We start from the raw sequence: 25,947 nt of genomic DNA on the forward strand, positions 1-25,947 counted from the left end.
CTGCTAGATTGTTAACTATCATTGGTGTTTGTCAGACAATAATAAAGAACTCTAAAGAAACTAGTTTTAGCTTCCAAACTAAGATAAAATATTACTTGATCCTCATATGAATTTTCTTATGTCAAACCTATCTTGGCTCTTGTGCACGTAATTTTATGAGAGGCAATGATCCCTTTTCCAGCTATCCAGTTTGTACTTAGTGCTGATGAATTCAGTAATCTGCGACAAGAGGAACGACAAGCACTTCTCCATGTAAGTCATTGAGCTTCTTTGGGAAGTAAGGATGCTCTGCCATTCGGTAGTGTGTCCTGTAGTAGGCTATTTTACTATTGTTTCCTATACAGTATATATGGCAGTTAACTAGTGATGTTAATTGTGCAGTTGCTATGTTGACAGAACTGTACTTAATAGAAAGAAGAGCAAAGGTTTTTTTTTCCTAAAACACAGTTACCGTCAGTCTATCGCACCTCAGGGTAGTGTAGGTTTTAGTTAAGCACTGTTTGATCATTCTCCTCAGGCAAAAACTATTTTGATTGTAGGAAGGCACAGGGCCACGTGTCCTTTCAGCTTATGTGGAGCTGATCTTTGACAACAGTGACAATAGGATTCCTGTAAGTTTGACATTAAATTTACTCAATGATATTGCGTTATTTACTGTTTGGCAGCTGAAGGGGAGAAGATACAACTGTAGGGCAATTGTGAATACCCCATATTACATGTACAGTGCCGCTCGGAACAACGCAGATGCAAAATAAATGCACGCAATACGCGTATACGCGTTTTTTTTTACGAGTCTAAAATTGCGTATCGTATACGCGTTTGTGCCTTTCTTATTCATAACCGTAACTTTGCTTTTCCTGTTATTGTGTACGAAGACAAAAGAAAAAATTGCGTGACTGCCGACAAGTCGAAAATTTACATATGCATGTTGTTGCTTTGATTACTAATCAATTTCGATCTGCAAATGCCGCCGATGAAAACATCCACAGGGCATTATATCGAAGTTTAATACCTTTTAAATGCAACAAAGGTCTCGAAAGACAAGCGAGATTAAATCAGCAAATTATGCCCCGAAAAACTGAAGCCATGATTTTTGTCAGTGTTTGCCGTCACACGGTTACAGTCATTTCACGATAACACCAACGCGTGCAAAAAAAGTCCAATTTTTCCATGCAGAAAAATCAAATAAATGCGATTGGCATATCATAAAAAGTTTTTTTTAAATAATATTATTTTCTTTGAACTGAGAGCATTTCACCGTTTGAATCAGCGAACTATGCCCCGAATCACATCACGATGGCCTAGCTCTCGCCGGCGCGTGCCCAAATTTAACCCAATACTTTTCCTTACAGAAAAACCAAATAAATGTGATCAGCGCATCCATTGAGCCTTTGAAGAAAAATTTTGCGTCTGAAGTGAAAGCATTGCACCCGTTGAAATCAGAAAATCATTCCCAACAGAGCTGAAGATGTGGATATTACATGAATTAAAATCGTATTTATCACGTGTCGGCAACCGTGTTTGACTTCACTGTCGCGCTGAAAATCCACGCCAAAAAATCATTCTTTGCCGCTGCATTTACAACAAAACAATTCAAGCTGCAAAATTCTCAGCCTTACGATGAATTTCTGTACAAAACTGCTAATGATGAGCCCTTTGTTAAAGAGTTGTGCTTTTAAATGTAACGAGTAACAGACGCACCGGCCTTGGACACCAAAGTTTTTTGTATTTTTTCAGCTATCGGTGAGCGTCACGCTTTACTTAAGTATTCACATCCAAAACGACAGAAGGAGTTAAATACTCAATTTTAAATGATGAATGGCTGTACAAAACTGCTACTGATAATCCCTTTGCTTAAGAGTAGTGTTTTTTAGTTTACGACTAAATGGATGCACCGATACGAAGTTTGTTTTGATGTTATCCCTGTCAACGCTTTCATGTAAATTTTGATGTTAAAAAGGTTCTTGTGTGCCGTTTGTCGATGGGTTTATATTTCTCCAAAAGTAAGCTTGGTCATTTTTTTTGGGGGGGGGGCTTTAACACACAAATATCTAGCCAGAAGGACTTTGTGCCATTAGAATAAGCATATATGGTGAGATTTTTTGCTGTTTTAGTGACGCACTGACCAGCGAACATGCAAATTATTTTCACATTCACCACACCGGAAACGATTGAGAAAAAACAAAGACAAGGCAACAAAAGAAAGACAAAAGGAGAGCTCATAAATACTAATGAGCCTTTTTGCGTATGTCTTGATGCACATCTGCGTTTTTTTTGACGTGTTTGCGCGTTTTGCGTATGCGCGTTTTTATGCGTATATTTTGGTTCACCTATCTCTGAGCTGCACTGTATGTTAATCGCCTAAAGCAATGGATAGAGTTCTCAGATTTTGAGTTTGGGTCAGATGTGACCCATGATGCCTGAGACTTTTAACTTTGTTAGCATGGGTATTAAATTTATGCAAAAAGCCCATCCATCGGATGACTAACTGTTAAGAACTTTATTTCTTTGGCATTCAAGTTTATCTGTGATTTGGCTTTCCACCAAGAACATACAGTGTATTCCTGGAACCTTGCCCATGTGCCAAGGGTTAAGATGTGCAAATCATTAATTATAGTGTTTTTATCAAGAATAATTAAATGTATTATTATTGTAGATTGAGAAAGATGAAGTATCCTTGCGCCGTGTTATTGGCTCCAAGAAGGATCAATACTTCTTGGATAAAAAGAATGTGACCAAAAGTGATGTAATGAACTTGCTGGAGAGTGCTGGGTTTTCTCGCAGCAATCCATACTACATTGTCAAACAGGGAAGGGTAAGTCATGTGCCAATCAAGAACTAATTGTTCTGAAGTTTTGCAATTACTTGTAGGTTTCGCTTACATTCAGATTATTCTTTATGGGGCTTTACGTTTCATTAGTTGTTGTTGGATGAAAACCACAGCTTACTGCGCTGTAATGTTGTATAAAGTGGCTTTACTGTACCTTTACTGTAATATTATAGCAGGTGTCATGATTCCAACGACGAGAAAAAGTGTTTTAGTTCTGAACATGTGCACTAGGTTAGGAGGTTTTGATCTTTTCTCAAGTGCATAATATTTAGAATTTGAATTTACGGTATAAGGCTGACTTAGATTGTGTTACTGCTGATAGCTAAGCGTAACTGAAGAGGGCTGTTGCTGTTGGACTAATGGTGACTGGCGACTGATTTTAAAAACAATAATAATTATACAGATCAGTTCCTTTTATCTTTTCTTTTGGCATTATTTTAGATAAACCAACTTGCTGTAGCAAAAAACCATGAAAGACTGAAGCTGTTACGGGAGGTAGCAGGAACAAGAGTGTACGATGAAAGGAAGGAAGAAAGCAAGACCATTCTTAAGGACACTGGTATTACTAATAAAATTTAAGATCCCCTATATTAAAACATGCCTGAAAAGGATTAATTTCTTGCACCTGCATAACTCGACTTTTTTTGCACGAGTCTGTGAAATTCGCATTATTTTGGCCCTGGAAAATTATGTTCAGAACATTCAGTCTTCTAATAATTTGGCACTCGGGTCTTATTGGGGACACTGTATAGAAATCAAATAAAATCAAATCATATCATATCAAATCGTAAGTTGGTTTTTAAGGAGAGGGGAAAACCAGAGTACCCTGAGACCTATCACCAGAAACCCATAAGGGTTGAAATGTGTAACGCGCGTTTACAGCTTCCGAATATTCAGTACGAACTGATTGGTTGAATGTTTCAGTGCTACACTGTAAGTACCATATTTGGAAACCCCTTGCTCTTGTTGTTCCAAATATGGTACTTAGCAAATTGAATATTCAGAAGCTTGTTTCCCAGCACACAAGGGGCTGTTACACGTTTCAACCCTTATGGGTTTCTGCTATCACTTGGTTGGAAACTAAAATTTCGTAACACTTGCCATCTGGGCGAGTGACCTTGAAGTCATCAATTAAAAAACTGCTCCCTTCCCTCTCCCATGAATAATAAAGTATGCAGCCATTTACATTAATTTTGATGCTCTGGGCATCTTTTCTGGGTGGGGTTTTTTTCTGTGACACTGTTCTCATGATTAAAAATTGATTCTGCTCTGTAGCTTGTGCACCCATTGGCATAATACTAAACCACGAAACAGTGAAACAGCGAAACGAAGCACCAAAACACAATGTACTTGTATGACCCCACCATACGTACATTGAATACTAATCGACAAAGGTTGGATTTGAGATTAATAATATCGTTTTAGGCCTAATTAGGTCTAAAACGTTATTGCTCCTAATTCATTGAAATTAAGATTAGGATTCAGATTAAGACTGAGATTAGGAACAATAACGTTTCGATATTTAATCTCAAATCCAACCTTTGCCAGTTAGTATTCAATGTATGGTGGAGTCATACATGGTATTTTGGTGCTTCGTTTCGCTGTTTCGTTGTTTAGAAATGTCCTGCCCCCGTCAATAAATTTACTCAAGGTGGGAACGTCCTGCGTTTCTAACACTTTTCTGTTACCACATACAAGTCATACCTTTTTTGCCGTTCTGCATCCATGGATGGCCGACTTGCCTCTTCACTAGAATTATTTTCATTGTCCGTGTTTCATAGTCCAGATGAGGAGTGGTATTCTTATCACAAGCAGTATTCTTATTATACTACTTACTTTTAATACAGGAAGCTTAAGACATCTCCAAATTTTGAAACAGCCACTTTTGAAACTCAGTGACTGTATGTTCACAACTTGAAGCAAAGTCCATGTCAGTTAAAGCTGCGGTAAATGTCCATTTTCCAGCACTTTTTGTCTCCCTGCACAAGTCAGTGTATTTTATGACTAGAGGTATTACTTTCTACAAGTACATCCATCATGTAACAATCACCAAAATGGAAGTAATTTTTTGTCTGTTTACGCACTTTAGAGTTGTTAGCTATATTGCTTGTGCACAGTGTACTTATTTTAAAGCTTAAAGTAAAAAGTTACAGTTAGTTTGAATAATATTATATTCTATACATGAAAATCGTAAGTTGGCCAAAACAATTATTCTGACACTAGTCTGAGCGAGCGGGCGAGGGTTCAGTTCCAGACCTGTCTCAGAGCAGAGTAGAGAAACTCCACCCTCGTAATTATGATAATTATTTTAAGTCTGGCAATTGAACTAGGGCCACATTGGTGGGTGGCAAGTGCTCAGTCACCCTTGTGCCAATGGTGCTCCCTTTGTCATAAAGTACACTGTAAGTTGCACACAGGATGCAGGGGCTCACAATGCCGCAACTTATCCTTGTTTCAAATTACATGGAGTGACTCAAAGGTATTGCTACGCCCTGGGTGGAGAGAGAGAATTGGTGTGGAGCAAAGTTTCTTGTCTAAGGAAACAACACAGCAAGGAGCCAGGCCTTGAACCTGGGACCCTAGCAACAGAAGCAGAAGTCTGGAGCAATGACCAATACACAACCTTGTCTTCATGCCTGAAAATGGCTATTTTCTTAAATTTGCATAACTTTACCTTTTTGGAATGAAATGTATATAGAAGTGCAGGTGATAGACGAAAGAGAGAAGTGATCTTCGTACTTATCAGTTTAAACAATAATTGACTCTAGATCTTACGGGGGGCTTCAATACACGGGCATCACAGCTCTGTGTCATTGGCTCAAATCCTGCTGAAGCCACCTGAATTTTTCAGGTGTCTATAAGAGACAATTGCTTAATTAAAATGTCCAGATAACTGTGAGGGTCACGTCTATCTTAATTCTGTTTACTTTTTTGGTGTGGGTTCTTGACAGTCACATTGTGTTGGTCCTGGAAAATTGTATGTACATGTAGAACCTCCAATATAGTCGTGTCGTGCTCAGATCAGAAATACTGGTTTCAGTTTGTCTCTTTGTGGTTTGTAGAGAGTAAAAAAGAAAAGATAGATGAGTTGCTAAAGGACATAGATGAAAGACTAGAGACACTAGATGAAGAAAAGGAGGAACTAAAAGCATATCAGAAGTGGGACAAGGAACGAAGGTTAGACACTCTTGCACTTTCTTGATCAACAACACATTGACAACAGCTCATTGATGTGAACACCTCCAATTTTTGTATAACTGAATGTCTACCAAGGTAATCTTTGTGCTGGTTTGTTGCATTTTTAAGTGTATCAAGCAAAACTCTTCAAATGAATAGAGTGGACGCATTTGGCAGCTTTTAACATTGTTTTGTTTTATTTTGTTCATTCTGACCTGATAAATGAAATGCTTATTCAACAAACTGACTTTCTACTTTTTAGATGTCTTGAGTATACAATTCACGATAAAGAAATGCGAGACACAAGAGAGAAGCTTGAACAGGTTAGCCATCCTTTAGAAGATCAGCCAAAAAATATGCATGACATCCGAGTCAGAATCATGTGTCTGTGTTGATTCAGTAAAATGAGTAAATGCCGCATTGACTGTAAATAGAAGAAGCTGACTATGTCGCTAATCTTCACTTTAGCTGGAAAACTCAAGGCAGCAAGAAACAGACAAAGCATCCTTGCTGCAAAAAGAAATCAAAGAGGCCAGCAATAGAGTTCAGGTTTGTGGGCACAATAGTTTGCTTCGCTTTTTATGGGTTTTCGATTTGCAAAAGTAACTGATTCAAAAGGACAAACATTTCCTGTCCCAAGTAGGCATTGACCCAGAGTCTTCGTGAAGTAATGGATCGCATAACTGCTGCCAATTCAGAGAGACGACAATTGGATGAAGAGTGTCAGGACCACATAAAAGAGAGGACAAAGCTTGAACTTGACATCAAGGACCTTGAAAGAACTGTAAGAGAAGATAGTGCTCTGAAGGTAAGGTATTACCAGGAAAATAATTATTGTAGCGTCACATACATTTAGCAATATGGATGGTTTTTTGTGGTGTTAATGGGGCTTTGGAGAGTGTCTTTCACATTGAAGATGTGCACTATGGTGCTACGTCACTAGTGAGTCAAGCAAAAAGTTTGGTTTTGTCAAACAAGCTGATAAAGATAAATTAAGATTTGTGAGCTGCGCTTCTCTCTCAAAAGCCCCTAAAACTTTTCAAGCCCAAAAAGTGATTTGTGAACCTAATAATATGAACTGCTGCTTCTGAAAATTTAATCTTTCAACATGTTTTCAAGACAGTGAAAACAAAACAATAATTGCAAAGTTCCATGACTCGCAAGGTTTTCCTTTTGAAGAAACAAAGTGTTTTGTGTCTTTCGGACGGTTACAGGACTTTTGAGAAATGTCCCCATCCCCCCTGAAGTTTTGAACCTTAGCCTTTTGTCATAGCAAATTGACATAATTATGCACCTACTGCTCGAAACAGGATGAGTAATCCGGGGGTGGGGGTAGGGGGTAGGGGGTAGGGAGTGAGGGGTAGGGGATGAAGAGTACCATGGCTGAAACAACCCAAACCTTTTAAAAAATACTAACCTTAGTCTTAACACCCCTTACCCCTACCCCCACCCCTGGAATACTCATGCCGCCATGAATTAATGATGTCAGCTCACTAAACTTTCTCACGATCATTAACTTTCCTATATCAACTTGTTTGTTGAAACCGCAGTTTTCACATTTTGCTATGTACAGGTTCAACACCAAGATCAACTGCAAAGTCTAGAGCAAAAAATCTGCTCCAAAGAAGAGGAATTGGGTGACTTACTGCCGAATTATAATAGACTCAAAACTGAAGAAAATGAATGCACTTCAAGGTACACAATTATTTTTTTAACATGCATGCTCTTATTACTTTGTCGTTTATAATTTATTACAATAAAGTGAGAAGTACATGTAATGTAATGCGTGAGAAGGAGTGTTTCATAGGATATCCAAACACTGAAAGGCGAGTTTTTTTTAAACCGAATTCGAGTTGTTTCGTTATCTGATGAAACACTCTTTTGAGTGTTTAATATTACTTCTCAAAGGAATTGATCAGTATTTTAAGAGATATTTGGGATCAATGTTGGTGAAATTTTATATTATTTAATACCACATATCCAGATTTCCTCCACAATAGTGATTTGTTTTGTTTTTGGCATATGAATTATTAATGAGTTTGAGAAGAGTCATTGCAAACTTTCAGGATGAAAATGTGTGAGAGAAGACGCACAGAATTGTATGCCAAGCAAGGTCGCAAGAATCAGTTTACATCAGCAGAGGCCAGAGACAAATGGATTACAGAGGTGACCTTTAACCCATTGACTCCCAGGGGTTCCCCATTGACGAGTAAAATCATCTGGCGTTAGACAGAGTAAGATACCAAGTCTGGCCGGTTTAGGCTGGTTTGGACATCAAAAGGTTAAAAGCAATCTTTTGACTTGTGAGTGTACAGTACGTTATTCAATGAGAAAAAGATCAAAACACACTGGAACTGGTGTTTCCAAATAAAGAGCAGTTGTTATCGTTGAAGCCATGCATCTTCTGTTGTGGTAAAGACTATACATGTATTAATGTCATTTTTTATCTAAAAGACATTGCATTACTGTGCATTTCACCACAATACTAGACAAAATTTGTGAACCAAAAATCAGTTATGATAAAAATGACCTTTTTATATCAGTCAGCGTTAAGTACTGGTATCCTTGCTGTATTTTCTAATTTTCTGTAATATTATTAGTTTTCTATGGAGCGTTATTTTTGTGGTAATTGGTGCTTGATTCTGTGGCAGCAGCACTTATAATGTTATCCTCTTTGCAAGTAAGCTTAATTATCATGTGGGCTTGATTTCTTTTGGTTGCAAACTTTTTTAGTAAGGAATGTTGTTTTCAAACGTGAAGCCATTAGTATATTTGCATAGCTTATTTCTCGAAAAAATAAAGCTCAAATCGGATAAAAAAAAAATACCCGGGCATTGTTCATAAGTTCATTTCCAGTCACCTTGCAAAATTTGGGCTAGTTTTGAGCAAAGCTAAAATCGGCTGGACATTGTCACTTACAGTACTAGGTTTTTGCATCCAGCCCTTCAGTTGTAAGGATTTCCTTATTTAAATATAAGCTTTTCAGCTGCAAAATAGGCATGCGCTATCATGATTGTAACCATGACTGTGATCATTGCCATTTTGGATGAACTTCCCATGAACTGACCAAAAAGGATGTAAATTTTTGTCAAATTTAATTTTACAGGAGAAAGGGTCTCTCTCGGTATCCATTGCAAACAAGGAGTCACAGGTAGGTAGAGATGGTTTATGTTAATTAAATGTAATACTATTAATATCATTTTGTTGGCTTAACCAATTGTGTGAATAACTGAATTGAGTTCTTTTTTTTTTTTTTTTTTTAACAGATTGCTGCCATTCGAGCTGATGTTCAAAAGCTGAGAGGGGTGGTTCAAGAACTGACAGATGAGATACAGGTGCTTAAGCTTGATTTGCAACAGTCAATTTACATTTTGACCCCATAAAAGGCAGAGTTAGCATTGCAAGGCTTTTCTTGTATGTATTATTTTTTTAAATTACAAGTAGAATCGACTGTCCCCCTGAAAATGAAAATGTCCCGCACAATTGTAGCGAAGGGGACAAAGTGTCCCTGCTGCAAAAAAAGCATAAATTTCATAAACAACATCGTCGCTCTTTGGAGGTTGGGTGCCCGAAACATCCTGGAGCTTCTACTATTGGCAGCCAGCTCCAAGCTAAGATGGAGACTGCACCTATGGCAGGCAAAACCTGACAACCCAGCCATGAGCCCCCACGTCCCCGAGAAGAATGGGCACCCGTCACACTGATACACAGTGGAAAGCAGAGGGTAGGGAGGGAGGGAACAAAAACCGCTAAACGCTCCACACACAATGCTCCTACTTCCCGCCACACTGATAAATAAGCGATACAGCCCAAAGCACGAGGTATTCCACGCATGCGCCAGTATACTACAACCACTGACCAATTGGCTGCAGTCGCTCCTAGTTGTTTACTTGGTTAAACTTCGTTTAACCTCATCATAATTTTGCATCTTTAATTTATTAGTACTGTTAGTATACATGTATCTATATTAATATTTCTGCTGGTTGTGATCTTTTGAGTCCTAAATCTCTCAGTCATCATAAATTTTGATTTTTGTGTGGTTTTATACAGGAGAGAACAGACAATGCAGACAAAAGAAGGCAAGATATTGAAAAAGCCAATAAGAGACACTCTGAGTTAAAGAAGACAAGAGACAACACCACAAACAGCAGAAAGTAAGTTAGGAGATCAAAATATCAAATAATGGAGTAAACAAGCCTTTCTTGCTGGTTTTCACTCAGGTACTTTGCAGGGGTTTACCTAAAATCCAGAATCCGGGATCGGAATCCAGAATCCGGAATAAGAAATCCAGAACACATTGAAAGTCAAGCAAATTAAGGTGCAATAAACTCGACAACGGAGTAAAGTACTCATCAAAGGTGGTTGTTGCAATAATAAGTGACCTCTCACGCGAAAACGTACACTAATGGTTTCCAGTTAAATGGCTGAAGCAGTTGGGTACCTGTTGAAAACATTTACTAAAGTGTTGGAGGCGTTGAGAAAGACGTTGGGATTTTTTCTTTACCTGTTAGAGGCGTTGAGAAAAGCCGTTGGAACATTTGTCCCAAAGCGTTGGAAGTGTTGGAAAAAGCCGTTGGGTTTTTTCCCTTACCTGTTGAAGGCCTCAAAAATAGCCATTGGAAAAAAGCTGTTCTAGCCGCAAGGAATGCTCACAAGAACCGTTTGTCAAAACCTGTCAATACAGTATACGGTAATTACCTGAGTGTATGTTACATGTACCTGAGTGAAACGTACAGTGCAGACCAGAAATAAGCGTCCCAAAAAACGCATGTGAAACGAGCACAAGAAAATTGCGCACACACGTCTGCGTTTATAACACGCGCATCAAAAACGCACCTTCATCAAAGATAATTAGTATGTATGACTTGGCCCATTGTCTTTCCATTGTTTACGTTTTGTTAGTTTCGGCACAACACAATAGCGGTGTAAACAGTGAAGAGTTTGACAAAATTGCAACGCAAAGGCGTCTTGAATACCGGCAGTGTCCTTTTGACCAACGAGGCCAGTTTACTGTAAGATTCATTGGAATGCGTTCGGAGTTGAAAACAAATGCTTTACGATATCTGCTGCATCAATTTCTTTCTTTAGTTTAGTTTTACGGAGGACAATTACCGCGGGTTGGCTGGAGGCACATGGAGTGAAAGTTCAAAGAGTGACATCGAATTCGAAACCATGTGTGACAGAAAACACCCAATGAATTCAATTCAGTGCCGGCTGTTTTAATTTCTTTCAGTTATGCGTGCAAAATAGAGTATTGTTTGTTCAAATGGATGATGCTTTTACCATCATCTTTTGTTTAAGAGCCTGGAACCGCATGTTTACTTTCAGTAATCAGAGCCTCATGATGACCTCTGTCGCACCATCAACAGTATTTAAAGTTCGCGAAAAACTTGAGATGTTACAAAAACTCTTCAGTAGCATTGCTTTCTTTTTTTTTACCCGAAATAATTATGCGCGACAAATATTTGGGAAAGCAATTGCTCTTACAAACTTTTGTGGGTTAGTGCGGTATAATACACCTTATTCCAAAATGGCCGCCACTTAAATATTCTTTTGTTTTAATTTGTGTAATGACGGCACTCTTTTGTCTTTGTATTCTGACAGAGAGCTTTGGAGAGAAGAAGCAGCGATTGAACAAAGCCTTCAAAATATGAGAGAAGAGTTAAGTAAAACAGAAAGGAATTTAAGGAGCACAGCAAGCAAAGTATGTGTATTGTGTTGTTGTTTGATGTTTTATCCAATAATTGGATTGTTTTGATGCTGGTGCCAGCCTTTATTGCTAGTCATTCATCTGTCACTGTTAGTTATTTCCATTATGCTATTGTGTCGAAATAGGGAAATGATCCTCTCACTTATTTGGACAATTTAATTAAGCAATAATAATAATTGACTCTTTAGACACATGAAAAATTCAGGTGACTCCAATGGGATTCAAACCCGTGACCTCTGCGAAGCTGGTGTAATGATCTGCCAACTGAGCTATGAAGCCACGCATTTTGGAGCAGGTTCAATTTGTTGGGTTCATGTGTTTAGGTGTTCAACTGAGTAGCTTCATAGTTGAGTTGGTAGAGCATTGCATCGGCATCGCAGAGCTCATGGGTTCAAAATAATACTGTTGAAGCTTCCTCAAATTTTCAGGTGTCTAAAGGAGACAATATTATTGCTTAAATGTTCCAGGTACATGTAAGTGTGAGAGTACCTTCTCTATTTTGTCTATAACCCACACTTCAAAAATATACAATATATACAAGTGCACTTAGCTATCAAGCTGTAGTTCACAGGGACCCCACTTTTAATAATCTGAGAGAAACAGTGCAAACTTAACAGATACATTGTTTAAGAACCCCAACTGGCAGGAGGCAATGGTAGAGTTGAATGTGGGACTACTGGAAACAAATTAGAGTGAAGGTTTCTTTGCATAGGTTTTTAGGAGTGGGATTTTTAGATAATTGCATGCTGCTAGGGAGTGGTAAACTGTAGAGTTTATTCTCGACGAGCGTTTTCGTAAGCTCTGCCCGTTGCAACCACTTCTGGAATTCCTTTTGGAGAAAAGCGACCATACACCATGGCTTTAATAACGGATCTGTTAACAAAGACGGTTTAACGCTTTTAGGGGTGGTAATTGTAAGCGCTGTACTATTAAAGCTTACTCTTACATGAACAACGGCTCTTTTAAAAGCCAACAAACTTACTGTACAAAAGCAATGACCAGTACTCCCCTGTAGGTTTGTGTGACATTAATTTACATACTTTTCCATGAAAGTGTCACGCAGTTAACGGAAATTGGCATTGAAATTCATGGCACCTTTTTAGAATGTTCCCGCAGATAAACTGCACCCCCGATTTCTGGCGGCTTAATTGTGGGTTAGTGCGGTATAATACACCTTATTCCAAAATGGCCGCCACTTAAATATTCTTTTGTTTTAATTTGAATTAAACCTTGATGCCTCATTCTTAAGCTTAAAATTCAAAAGAATATTTTATCTTGAACGAGGCAACAAGGGCCAATTTGTATCCGCATAAATCAGCGGCCATTTTGGAATAAGGTGTATGTTGTCAGGTGCAAATCCTGCATGAGTTGCTTGAAGGTGAATAACAAAAGATATTCTGAGTTTGAGTAGCCAATCAGAGCACGCCTTCAACACTATCCATTGTTTTACTATATACTTACACTGAAATACAAAAAAATACAAAGGACATAAATTTTTCATAGCATTTTAAAAAATAATACACCAAATAAAAGAACATGCTGAAAAGGGAGTCTTAGAGGTGGGCCCCGTTAATAAAAACCCCCCGAAATAAAAATGTAATAGAAACAAAAAATAGCTAAGAATTGTATATCATACAGTATTTACAAAAAGATACTCTGTGTAAAATATCTAAAATGTAACATATACATGTTTAAGTATCACATACAAAAATTTGGTTTTATCAACGGAGTCGATAATGTAAATTGGCCACCGTACAGAGATTCTAAAAGCTGACGTTTTGAGCGTTAGGCCTTCGTCAGAGCGAATCGAGGAATTATGGGTTACGTGTAGTTTTTATAGTAGAGTAGGAGCTACTCTGTAGGTGGTAACATGGCAATGTGAAAAATAGGAATATCTTAGTTAAATGAAAAGCGTTCGTTAAGACCGTGAGGATTAAGGGTGCCGATTTGGAAAATGAATTTTTGTTCTAGATTCTTGCGGCTTTCCGTCGTACCTACATGTAGATGTAGGGAAAGGCAGCAGATAGCCATGTGTTTTTTGGAAACTACACGTAACCCATAATTCCTCGATTCGCTCTGACGAAGGGCTAACGCTCGAAACGTCAGCTTTTAGAATCTCTGTACGGTGGCCAATTTACATCATCAACTCTGTTGATAAAACCAAATTTTTGTATACTACTTCCCCACCGACGCAGCACCACAGTTTCTTTAAAAACTACCCCCTTCATTCTTGTATCACATAGCTGTGTAATTTTTGTTTCTTATAGCATGTGGGCTATGGTATTGACACAGTAAAGAAGATTGTTCAAGAAAGAGGCATCGATGGAGTTCACGGCCCACTTATTGAGAACTTTCAGTGTGATAAACAGTTTTTTACTGCTGTTGAAGTCACTGCTGGAAGCAAGTAAGTCGTGTTGTGTGAGTGCTTTTATATGAAATTCAAAAACTCATTCACGATTCATGAGCCTAACAGGCTATCAGAACATGGATAAAACGTCACATGTGTGAGCTTTGTATCCTGATAAAACACTCCTTGTTAGATATAAAGAATACTAATGAGGCATAGCTTGTTTTTCTGATATGCTAAATATTCTCCTCTTTCAATTTGAACCATTGTTCTGATTCAAGAGGAACCTGCTTTTTGTGGAATGTTTTTGCAAAGAAGTTGTTGGAAAATTAAATCGTTATAAATCAAGTTAAGAAGTAATGTTTAAAAAACTTGGAGCATGTGTTTTATTGGGTCTAAAAACACTCGGCTACACCTGGTGTCTTTAAACTCCGATAAAACACTGCTGTTTGTTTTTTAAACATTACTTCTTGATTAATATAACAATTTAATTTTCCAACACTTTCTTTGCAATCCTTAAAACTCCTATTTCTTTGTGAATGAAAGCTTACTGTACAGCTTGCTGGGATGCAGGTATGGTGGAGTGGTGAGAACACTCACCTCCCACTAATGTGGCCCGGGTTCGATTCCCAGATTCGGTGTCATATGTGGGTTGAGTTTGTTGGTTCTCTACTCTGCTCCAAGAGGTTTTTCTCGAGGTACTCCAGTTTCGCCTCTCCTCAAAAGCCAACCTTTGACTTGATTTGCTTTCATTGTTATTTTCAGTTTACAGTGTCCCCAATTAGTGCTCCAGCGCTAGAACGACTAGACACTTAAATAAAGTTCCTTTCCTTTCTTTCCTTTCCTTTCCTTTACATCCAAATTAAGGCTTAATTTTCTCAGCTAATGAACTGTTCCTAAAGATGCATGGTAACAACATTAAAATAGGACAACTTAGAAGTTGTAGTTGACCATTAGAATGTTACATACTGTTAAAAAACGACCATCAGTGTTTTTAGACCTGATAAAAAGTTCTTTTTTAAATATTCCTCTAAAATGAAATATTTTTGTTCTAAGACAGTACTCAGGAGTTCTCTTTTTAGACATACTGTACAGGTTTGCTAAATCCAAGTTTCACTGCCTGACTTACTCTGTTTTTCACCAAAAGCAACAACATCACATGTATGGCTTGTATATCAACGTTATTGTAATTTCAAACTTTTTTTTTAACAATTCAAATTGCAGGCTTTTTCACATCATAGTGGATTCTGACAAAACAGCAGCACATATCTTGTCCATCATGAATAAGCAAAAACTTCCAGGTGAAGTGACATTTATGCCCCTGAACAGACTACAGAGCAAAGAACAAGAGTACCCTTCTTCACCGGTTGGTAATTCTTTGAGACTTAATTGAAGCATGTAAATTAAGAATAATTTAATTTATTTCAAGCCAATTCTTGCTCTCAAACAAAACACGACCAAAAAATACATGTTCTACCCTACACGTTTCACCCAATTAATTTTGTGATTCAACACTGAAGGTCTTTGATGTTACTCATTACGTCATAAATTATTAATTTTGATATTCAACAAAGCTTAAAATATTGTTTGTTTGTTGACCATCTGAAAATGAGTTGTGAAACCGATGGTAAAAATATTGCAAACAAAGTGCATGCCTCTGAAAAAATATTATTCTGCCAGGTTCCTCTCTAAAAAAGTTTTATGAGCCAGCAGTCGTGTAAATTATGGTTTCACAACATGGTGGTTAATACTGCGATATCAACCTACAATCCTGGACAAAATGATTATTGTTGGGACATTGAAGTCAATAAAGCATGAGTGGTTTCAGGGGCAATGCACGTGAACAACACTCTCCTCGCCCATTTGCATTGTAAACTTGAAACCCGGGGAACATTCTGAAAAGCTGCAGTCAGTTTCAACCTCACTTCAGGTAGCAGGGGGCTCCGAAGTGGAATGATTATTAAATGCACCTTTAATTGAAGCGATTTTTGTGTGCATCATTGAGGGTGTCAGAATAATTGTTGGCCATGTTTGTGAGAATTTGCATGGTGATCATGTGATCATCACTTTACGCCCAGGGTGGAGATTTAGAGATAGTCTGTTCTGTTGTACACGTCTAGTCTGGTACAGAAAGTGAAAGGTTAATTTATTTATTGTGACAATTACGTTAACTTTGTAGGATGCCCTCCCAATGATTAGCAAGTTACGGTTCGATGAAACATTCAGGCCTGCCATGAATCTTGTTTTTGGCAAGACCCTCATTTGTCGGAACATGGAGGTGGCCTCGCAGTTTTCCAAAAGCGAGAACCTTGACTGTATAACGTTAGATGGTACGTAATTTATTATCAATAAAATCAGGTACAGGGTAGGTTGAACATCAATAAAAAAAATGTGAATGCTAGAAAGCTTAGCACTTGAGACTGTAAAAACACAACAATAATTATTTTGATATTTGAAGCCATCCCATTATGAATGGACAGGTGTCACTGTAATCCTGGTCAAACTACTTTGGGTTGCTAAGAAAGCAATGAAAATTTCATAACAATCTGCTAGCAGTCATCAAGAATAACACATAATTTACTCTTACTAATGTGACACATTCCCTTTCCCCAGAAATTGGTTAAAGGCATTGGAATCTTGTCATGGCCTGGTATTTTGGTCAGGTTATCTTGGGGATGGACCTTGCAAACAAGTGATTTGGAGGTCATAGGTTCAATTCCTGTCAGGAAAAGAAAAATTTCTTGGGTAAGGTAACGAATCCGATGCCATCAAGTCATCGGCTGATATGTCTGTCAATGCAGCCACCGACATGTCACTGACAAGTGACTGACACGTCAGCCAACACAACACTAAAGCGTCAGCGAACACACATGACCAACGTGTTGGCTGACTCACAACCAACACGTCGGCCGACACACTGCCAATAAGAACCATGATGTCAAGCAATGAGAATAATTATTGCCGACACATTGATTGGGATCAGATTCGTTACCATTATTGATTTTTTTTCTTATCTGTGATCATGTCATTGCTGGTGACCTCATCATTTTTCTCCATTCCCTAGGCCAAAAATCGGGAAAGATCTCACGGATATATGGTATCCACCACGGGTCCCCTAGGTTAAGCTCTTACATGTATTTTACAGATTAAGTCTAAGTGCCCATTTCAGTGATTAGGTCTAAACTTTTGTTTATCTTATTGCTATAGCAATATTTAGTTCTAGAAACTGATTTAGAATGGTCATTTTTTAGAGTTATGGTTGGTGTGTATATCCATGAGATCCTTGCCCAAAAATCACACTTTCAATTCAACTGTTGTGACCCGTGAAGGCATGTCCCTATTATGTTTGATTACCTATGGTTCTGCCCGCAGGGGATCAGGTAAGTCGCCGAGGTGCGCTGACTGGAGGTTACTATGGAAACAGGAAATCACGTCTGGAGTTGCAAGATAGCATCTGGAAATTGCAAGAAAAAATGGAAGGCGAAGAAACAAGACGAGATCAGTTGAAGGGTGAACTGGAAAGTATCCTTATGACACTTACATGATGTCATTCTTTCTTGGATAAACATAGTAGCGGACTTGCATGTATTATTTTGATCTAAGATCCAATTGAGTGATTTAATCTTTAACTGGTCTGTAGAACTTGATTCTGATGTGACTGTTGTTTTGGGAGAATTACAGAAAGTGGAAACACAGCAAGTCCAATTGAGGTAATTTGAGTGTACTCAATACCTTTGAAGCCTCTGGTGTTGTCTGTTGTAAATGTCTACTGATTCTGTATTCTAAAATGTAACATGTGTGGTGCTTTTCTAAGATGGGAGTAATCCTTACCGGTATTCATGAACTGTATTTTATAGATGATTGGTATCAGACTATAGTGCTAGTTATTCTATTGTATTTAAGCATAATCTAAGTTTCCCGAATTATTAGTGTTAGGGTTTCCCATACGCTAGATGATATGACACATAAATAAACTTGTTCATTCATTCATTCATTCATTCATTCGTTGATTCATTCAAGACAGGATTGTTTCAATTTTGTAAACTAAAAGATCTCTCAAATTTCACAGGGAAACTTACGAGAAACAAAAAATTGATGTGAAAGCTAAGACACAAGAAAAGAAAACAGCTGAGCGAACATTGGAAGCAAAAGTAAGTTACTAGGGACATGCTTGGCGACAAGCAAAAGGACAACTGAAAAATCAGATTCCTGGGCAGGATCCGAACCTACTTCGCACCTACTCTTATGACCTCCATAAGACTTGTGGGATGACCGCATACTGGTGGCTTAGTTGGTTGAGCATCAGGCTGCCATGCGGGAGGTCGTGAGTACAACTCTGGCTGGTCCAACACTCAGGGTCTTAAAATAACTCAGGAGAAAGTGCTGCCGCAAATGGTTAGACTTTCTGGTTAGTCTTATCAGATGAGGACTATAAACGTAAGCCCCATCTTACTACCCTTCAATGTTCATAAACTCTATGGGACGCTAAAGTTCCCACACACTATTCGAAGAGTAGGCATGGAGTTCCTGTTGTACTGGTCTGGCCTTTCCTTCAGCTATGTGGTCGGCATGGCGTAATCTTCTGGATGGACTACATGCAGTGATCAATGAGACCACATAACAGCAAAACAGACAGTAGTCAAATTGAAAGAGTCCAAGTGCTGAAACTGGTTTGTAGGTTCAAATCCTCCCAAGGACGCTGATTTTTCAGTTTTCCTTTGGCCCATCGCCAAGCAAGTAGTTTCCTATCCTTTCCACAGGTGCTTTACACCTTAAATGCCTATACTGTGGTTGCATTTATTGGGAACATTTTGCAATAGTTTCATCTGAAAGCAGCAGACCTTGAAAAGTAATGACTTGTGACCTCGTTCACATGGTCATGTTTGGTGTTAGCAGTTGGAATATTTACTGTGAAAGTAGCTGCTAGCAGTAAGGGACAGAGGCAAAGTTTTCATTGACATAGTGATAAGAGATACAAAGGTCGTAGAAACAGTACAGCTTTCTTTAATCCGTCATCGTCAGTGATGCCAAAGTAAAGTCATTTTATTTTTCGTTGGTAGTTCTATCAGCTCTGAGGGTTGGTATCAGTGGAAGCCGACAGTGTTCTCTCTACCTCCCACCCCAACTTCTGTTGTTGCTCTGCTTTACGGGTATTTAAGGATGGTGCCTACTATTGTTATCGCGCATACGTTCTGTGCATCTAGAGATACTCGGATTTCGTATGGGTGGTGCTTATTAATACAGAAGTAATTTTGCACGATTCAAAACTATGCGGAGAAAGAAGAACTTAGCAAGTGCTCATGGTATCCAAAAAAAAAAAAACCTTTGAATTAGTAGGCACCGTCCCTAAAGCTGTAGCTACATGGATCAGAGGAATGTCGGAACAGGCATGGAGGAATCTGAGGATCGAACAGGGGACCTCTTGCTCCAAAAACCACACACTAACCAACTGAGCTACGCCTGTTCGTAGTAGTGGATCATAAAGCTGCTAACAACAGCTGACTGCAAGTTTTTTATATTAACTTCAATAAATTGCATTACGGAACTGCACATGTTACTTTTGATGTCCATAATTTTAATCTTTTTAGGAACAAGGACTGTCTCATCTTGAAGTAGATCTGAAGTCAATGCATAGCACTATGAAAGCCCTTGAAGATGAGCTAGGGACAGCTTTAGTATCTCAGCTCAATACACAAGATCAGCAAGAGGTATTATACTGCATAATTTCAACCCATACATTAGATTTAGAGTGTCTGAAATGAGTATTTTAGCACTAAATCAGCTGACATTTAAAGGTATTTGAGTTCATTGTTATTAACATTATATGCTGACCATGCAATCTCATGAGCAGGAATGCTAGTTCATTAATTAATCATACAGATATTATGTTCTATGAGGATATTTTGTAGAACATTACTTATTTATTGCAATGTACAATGTAGATTTCTTGAATTAAAAAAATTGGCGATTTGTGAATGCAGGCCAATTTTTCAGTGTGCATTTACATGTACATGTAGAGTGTTAAATGTTTGGGCCACTGCATTGATTTCTGGCTGACTTATCTGTAGTAGCATTACACAATTAACCATGGTGCGCGCAGGCCTTGAAAAGTCCTTGAAATTGGAAAATTTTTTGTATGTCCTTGAAAAGTCCTTGAGTTTTCCATGGTAGTCCTTGAATATTTGTGAAAGCTCCTTGAATAAAGTAACCTCTGTTAAAAAGCATTGTTTTGCAAACAAGAAAGTTTGAAAGCGCAGCTGTACACAAATTTTGTGTAATTATGCCAGTGTTTCCTGTTTAGTGTTCATGCTAGCATAGTTCAGTTTTCGATATTTGACATACCTTAGGAACCGAGCACTCTTTGGCTCTGTGTTATTGCAATTAGCGTACCCCTCTCCAACTTCGTATTGATGACGATGGCAACGCAATCAAAAGAGCGGAAAGGTCATTGTATATACAATAAGAAATGGGAACTTGACCCTCAATTATAAAGGCTGGATGAGTTCTTTCAAAGCAGACGGGAAGAAAGCACAGTGCAAAAGGTTGCGGTAGGTTAATTGACATTTCAAGTATGGGCAAAAGCGCGCTGAACTCGCATGCAAAAGGCGAAAAGCACAAGCAAAACAGTCGACATGAAGGGAATTCGAAGGCTACACTATCGTCTTATTGGTTTGGTTCAAGTGCTGGTACTTCGACTTGTTCCAGTGCTGAAGAGTGCGTGGAAACATCACAACAACAAGAGCCTTGGTTGAACATCCCACCTCCTCCTCAAGATACTGCACTTTCTGCTTCACAGCAATCCCTCAAGACTTTTGTTACCAAGGACAATGTAATTAAAGCTGAAACCATGTGGACTTTAAAGCTGGTAACGAATCACTATACATGTACATCACTACTCCTTTAATTCTTCAACAGACACAGCTAAGTTATTTGCAGCAATGTTTCCAGATAGTGAAATTGCTAAGCAATTCTTGTGCGGTGAGTGAACGGCAGCATATATGACTGTTTTTGGCTTGGCTGAACATTTTTAAGAAGTTACTAAGGAGAGTGCAAAGGGGCAATTTGATGAAAGTTTGAACAAGAAGATGCAAGAAAGACAACTGGATATCCATGTCCGATACTGGAATGATAATGAGGTTAAAGCAAGATACTTCGGTAGCGAGTTTCAGTTTCTTGGTAAGTAAATACACAACTTTAATAAACTTCTCATTTGTCATATGTACTTAAATAGTGAATGTGAATGTACTGACTGCAAGTTGGAAATCTCGGTCACCAAATAAAAATAAAGAAATCAGCAAAAATGATACACATATCAGCCGTGATGAGGCAGTCACATTTTAGAGTATGACTGGATTTACTGGTCTTTGATGATCTGTGTATGATGCATAGACAATGGCAAAATGTCTCTGCTGAACTTTTTTTACTGTATGCTTATTTGTTGTTTGCTGAAGCCTGCTATTGCTGACTGCAGGTCATGGAACAGCTGATGACCTGATGGAACATTTTAGCAACAGTGTTTTAGAATGTGGATTATCAATCAAGGACATAATCCAAGTTAGCATGGATGGTCCAAATGTAAACTGGAAATTTTTCGGAGAGTTCGAAGAGAAAGTCACCAACGATTATGGTAACACGCTCATCAATATTGGATCATGTGGCCTTCATGTGGTACACAACAGCTTTAAGAGGGGAATGGAGGAAGTACTTTGATGCCTCTTTTTTTTCAACCACCGGTGGCTGGAAAAGGTACCAGTGTGTGAAAGGGCATTGAAATTGAATATTGTGATTCACTATTGCAACAGTATGGGATGTTCTCAGACAATATCCCAGTTTTTGGAACCCACAGGTTTGCTGATTTCACCTCGAGGGCAGACAGATTAGACACTCTTTTTACAGAATGTATGGCAGGAGAAAGTTACAAAGGCCTCTTTGTGGTTGTGAAGATTCTTCTGATTTGTCACATGGACAATCATCCGTGGAGAGAGGGTTCAGCATCAACAAGGAAATGGAAATAGAGGAGCTGAAAGAATAAACACTTGTTGCTGAAAGACATATTTGTGACCATGTCAAACATGTTGGGGGGATTCTAAATGTAGAACTCAGCAAACCCTTGTTGCTTTCAGTGAAGCATTGAAGGCAGAGGTACGGAAAATACCTGAAGGATTAGAGAAGGAAGAAAAAAACTGAACAAGAACAGTCGAAACGAAAGTCTGTGTTAGAGGACATCGAGGAAATGAAAAAGAAAAAGGCGAGAGTTGGTTCTTATATAAAGTCTCTCAATGAAACAGCGGATGCACTTTGCTTGAAAGCAGACGCAACAGGCAAATTATCGTTTGTGACGCAAGCTAATTCACTTAAAAAAACTCGTGAAAAAACAGCAAAGGAAAAAGTGCAAGAGTTATCTGATTTGGAAGCAAACATAAATGCCACTTTAATAAAGCTCAAATAATAGCAATAATCTGAACATCTTCAAGAGGTTTGTGATTGTATTTCGTGTTATTTTATGTCAAATTGTGGGGAAAATAAGTCCTTAAAAAAATGAGTTTGGTACGACCTTGAAAAGTCCTTGAATTTTCCCCCCAAAATTCTGTATGAGCCATGTTAATATTAGTATAATTACTTAGTTGATTATTGAAAATTCTCTGCGCTGATTGGTTGCACTTAAGGTGATTATCATCTAAGGGTGTTTTTTTTTTCAAAATGGCCGCAAGCCGTTTTGTCGAGGTGACAGACGAAGAAATTAATTGTTAAAAAAAATATGCAACTTTTTCAGATATTTATTTTAAAAAAAATATGCACATTTTTCAGATTATCACCTACATTTATGTAATTGTACTAAAACAATAATTTAAGGGGCTCCGTGAATATTGGTGAATGAAAACTTCGACTCGGTTTTTATTCACGGATGTTCACGTCGCCTTTGGCGAATAATTGTTAAATAATAATTGTTATAATGACATTTTTCAGTAATGAAATTCATCATTTTCAGGTTGATGACTTGAATAGTGAAATTATGACGCTTCAAGAGAGATTAAAATCTTCTCTCTCAAACAGAACAAAGGTAAAATACTCAAAAATTGAAATTGGCGTATGCTCTCATGGTATCTTGCTTTATGCAAATTCATGTTATGTTATGATAATTTCAGTTGGAAGCCAAGAAGAACACTTTGGAAAATGTGCTGAACAACAATCTAAAGAGAAAGAGAGATGAACTGAAACAGGTCTGTTGGCAAATATTACTAATAATTATTATTAAAAAACTGAACTATGGATATCAGATTTCCAGCATTTTCATTGGCTCGCTGGACACAGGCTATCAGTTCATATACCTGTTGTACCTAATATGGTCAAAGAACGCGTCAGCAATAAAGCGAGCTGAAAACATTTTTGCAGCTCTGAGAAAAAATGGCAGACAAAAGCTGTTTTGGACCGGAATTGACCGAGGGAGAAAGCGTTGATCCTGGAGTTGTTATTAAGACAATTATTCTACTCGGGCTTGCTGGTTATAAAATGATTATAACCAACTCTGCGCGTTATCTATCACTTCATATCCAGCCCGCCCTCGTAGAATTATTGTTAAGTAATTTGCCTTTTTCATGTGCAAATGCTCCTAATGAGATACGCGAAGATTTCAGTAAGGGTCACGAAGTGTCTCCTTGTTCTTCTCCCTTACTTCAGCATCAGTTGTGTCTCTGAATACAGACAATCAACGTCACAAAGTGTCCCCCAAATACTACTCCTCAATTAACGATAAACAACTGCATTTACCCAGGTGTCATAATTTCTTCCCCCTTCCCCCCCGGGGGCAGCTATCCCCCCGCACAAGAGGCCTCCATTATCAAGGCCTTTCCAGAAAACATTCTCCAAGACCTGCATTGTTTTTCATATTTTACTGATTTTACTTCAATAATATTTGTAGATTGTTTTTATTGTGACTGAACATAAGATACTTAATTTTGCCCCTTATAGGCTTTGGAGGAAGTTTCTCTTGAAGACCGTAATTTACAACTGGAAACACTGAGTGGTGACTTAAACTCTGTGATTGCTGCTATATCTCAAACTACGGATAAGCAAAAAGGTGAAGTTTGCATTTTTATGTCAGTTTACACGCATAACCACCACAATTGATTGTTAGTTGTGCGATAATAGGCCATTTCTGAGTTCATATCTGCCTCTCTTCAAAGCGAGTCTAAGTGCGAAGTTTTTGTGATGGTAATTTGCTCTACTTTGCATATGAATTTTCATAAGAACGAGATGCTTCCGTGAAGCATACACTGGGGTGCCTGTGGTACATGCTACAGAAAATTAGAAGGCACTGAATTGTGTGGTATTGAAATACAGCATTCCAGTCTCTGAAGAATAACAAATAAAAGAGAAGCGAGAAACATTAGCTTCTGGGCTGACATGTTGATAATTTTCAAGTTCCCACACAACTTCGTTTCACCACAAGTGTGCCCTCTGAGCATCTGACAGCTTTGTAATACTAAATTTCACTGAAGTCAAGCCCTGTTCCTCGGGGTTAGTGTTAGGATGGGAGACCAAAACAATAAACCTCTCATAAAAACAGAAGCATCTGACCGAAAATACTATTAACGCTAACAAATGCGAACTCAGCAAGGTACAGATTTTGTTAGCTTGCTTTATGCAAAACAAATATTGATGAAAAAGCAAATAACTATGATACACAGTTTTTAGAAAGAGCAGAAGGAAGTTTCCGTGACGGTCGATCGAGAATAAAATATTTACGACATGAAAACAACATTAATTTTGAACCGTGAATATAGAATATAAAAAGTTACGATCAGCGACAAACATTTTGGGAGATTTTTGCTACGTTTAAGTAAATTGCAAAATCGAAAGTGACATGGCCGGAATTCAGCGGGCGCCGTGATTAAGTTACCCTGGCATGTTTACTCGCCAAACAGTGAAGCATCTGTGTCAAATGATGGCAAGATACCGGGTTTTTGTAAGTTTCTTTTTCCGTCAAGTGTTATAAAGTTTGAAATGAAATGAGCGAAGTCAAAGCAAAGATCACAATCGCCCAACTCTTGTTTATGCAAAGTCAAAATTTACTCTCCAAGACGCGTACCACGTTATTTATCACCAGGTAATTCCATCATTTTGGAAATAGCAGCTACTTTATCATTCATCTGCATCACAAGTTTTCACTGATTTTGGGGCTCATTTTGTTGAAACTCAAGCACGCTTCCAACAGGCCTGTGAACCCTTCCTGCTGACTTTCCATTATTGAGCTCCATAAGGGTATATTTTGTTTAAGGATCCACTAAAACGCCATTCGCGTTACATGACTTTCGACGCCATTGCAGGCTAAGTTAATGATGCTACTGTGTCCACCAGAGAAATCTACTCAGTTCCACTACCCTCTCGATCCTAAGAAAATACGCGCAGAAGGCTCTACGCACAAAGACACCACTTACCAGGGGAGTGACAGGCAAGACTTTTGCCGACACGGAACAAAAAAAAAGAAACTAAAAGAAAGAAAAAAAAAGAAAACAAACAAACTAAACGCAGACCTTGACTGGGTTTGCCATAGGCAACCCAGTAAAAACTTCGCACTTTGACTCGCTTTGAAGAGGAGGCAGACATGAACTCGGAAATGGCCTATTGAACAGTGCCAAACCTTAAAGCACGTGCGCAGGTCGTGCGTATTAGGTCCTTAATTAGGAAGTTTAAGAAATCAAAGCGGCAACGCCAACGTCACGAAACAATAATATCATTGGTTAAAAGTTAAAGAATACTCGTGCTGCACGTGCGGCATACATTTTAGCACATATCTTTGTGGTACTTCTGGATAAAGGCGCGGAAATACGAGCAACATTTTTTCCGAACTTGTCGCGCAACATTGATGCCGTGCAAGTTGTT

The 25,947-nt window shown here is 38.4% G+C and overlaps 1 protein-coding gene and 1 pseudogene across 1 annotated transcript in view; both read left to right on the plus strand.

The window, feature by feature from the left end:
- LOC138006605 (structural maintenance of chromosomes protein 3-like) overlaps positions 1 to 25,947 on the plus strand; it is a 41,774-nt gene that overhangs the window by 3,159 nt on the left and 12,668 nt on the right. Inside the window, exons 4-27 of the mRNA XM_068853040.1 lie at positions 182 to 252; positions 540 to 611; positions 2,657 to 2,815; positions 3,272 to 3,389; positions 5,893 to 6,007; positions 6,270 to 6,330; positions 6,476 to 6,556; positions 6,651 to 6,815; positions 7,581 to 7,702; positions 8,074 to 8,173; positions 9,114 to 9,158; positions 9,274 to 9,342; positions 10,058 to 10,161; positions 11,612 to 11,711; positions 13,985 to 14,121; positions 15,289 to 15,430; positions 16,244 to 16,394; positions 17,437 to 17,586; positions 17,705 to 17,774; positions 18,134 to 18,215; positions 19,653 to 19,772; positions 23,054 to 23,125; positions 23,211 to 23,285; positions 24,034 to 24,142. Of these exons, the coding sequence (XP_068709141.1) occupies positions 182 to 252; positions 540 to 611; positions 2,657 to 2,815; positions 3,272 to 3,389; positions 5,893 to 6,007; positions 6,270 to 6,330; positions 6,476 to 6,556; positions 6,651 to 6,815; positions 7,581 to 7,702; positions 8,074 to 8,173; positions 9,114 to 9,158; positions 9,274 to 9,342; positions 10,058 to 10,161; positions 11,612 to 11,711; positions 13,985 to 14,121; positions 15,289 to 15,430; positions 16,244 to 16,394; positions 17,437 to 17,586; positions 17,705 to 17,774; positions 18,134 to 18,215; positions 19,653 to 19,772; positions 23,054 to 23,125; positions 23,211 to 23,285; positions 24,034 to 24,142 (2,490 nt within the window). The remainder of the gene's footprint in view (positions 1 to 181; positions 253 to 539; positions 612 to 2,656; positions 2,816 to 3,271; positions 3,390 to 5,892; positions 6,008 to 6,269; positions 6,331 to 6,475; positions 6,557 to 6,650; positions 6,816 to 7,580; positions 7,703 to 8,073; positions 8,174 to 9,113; positions 9,159 to 9,273; positions 9,343 to 10,057; positions 10,162 to 11,611; positions 11,712 to 13,984; positions 14,122 to 15,288; positions 15,431 to 16,243; positions 16,395 to 17,436; positions 17,587 to 17,704; positions 17,775 to 18,133; positions 18,216 to 19,652; positions 19,773 to 23,053; positions 23,126 to 23,210; positions 23,286 to 24,033; positions 24,143 to 25,947) is intronic.
- LOC138008465 (uncharacterized) lies at positions 20,481 to 22,513 on the plus strand (annotated as a pseudogene).

Source organism: Montipora foliosa, chromosome 6 (genome assembly GCF_036669935.1).
Source record: "Montipora foliosa isolate CH-2021 chromosome 6, ASM3666993v2, whole genome shotgun sequence".
Classification (NCBI taxonomy): domain Eukaryota; kingdom Metazoa; phylum Cnidaria; class Anthozoa; order Scleractinia; family Acroporidae; genus Montipora; species Montipora foliosa.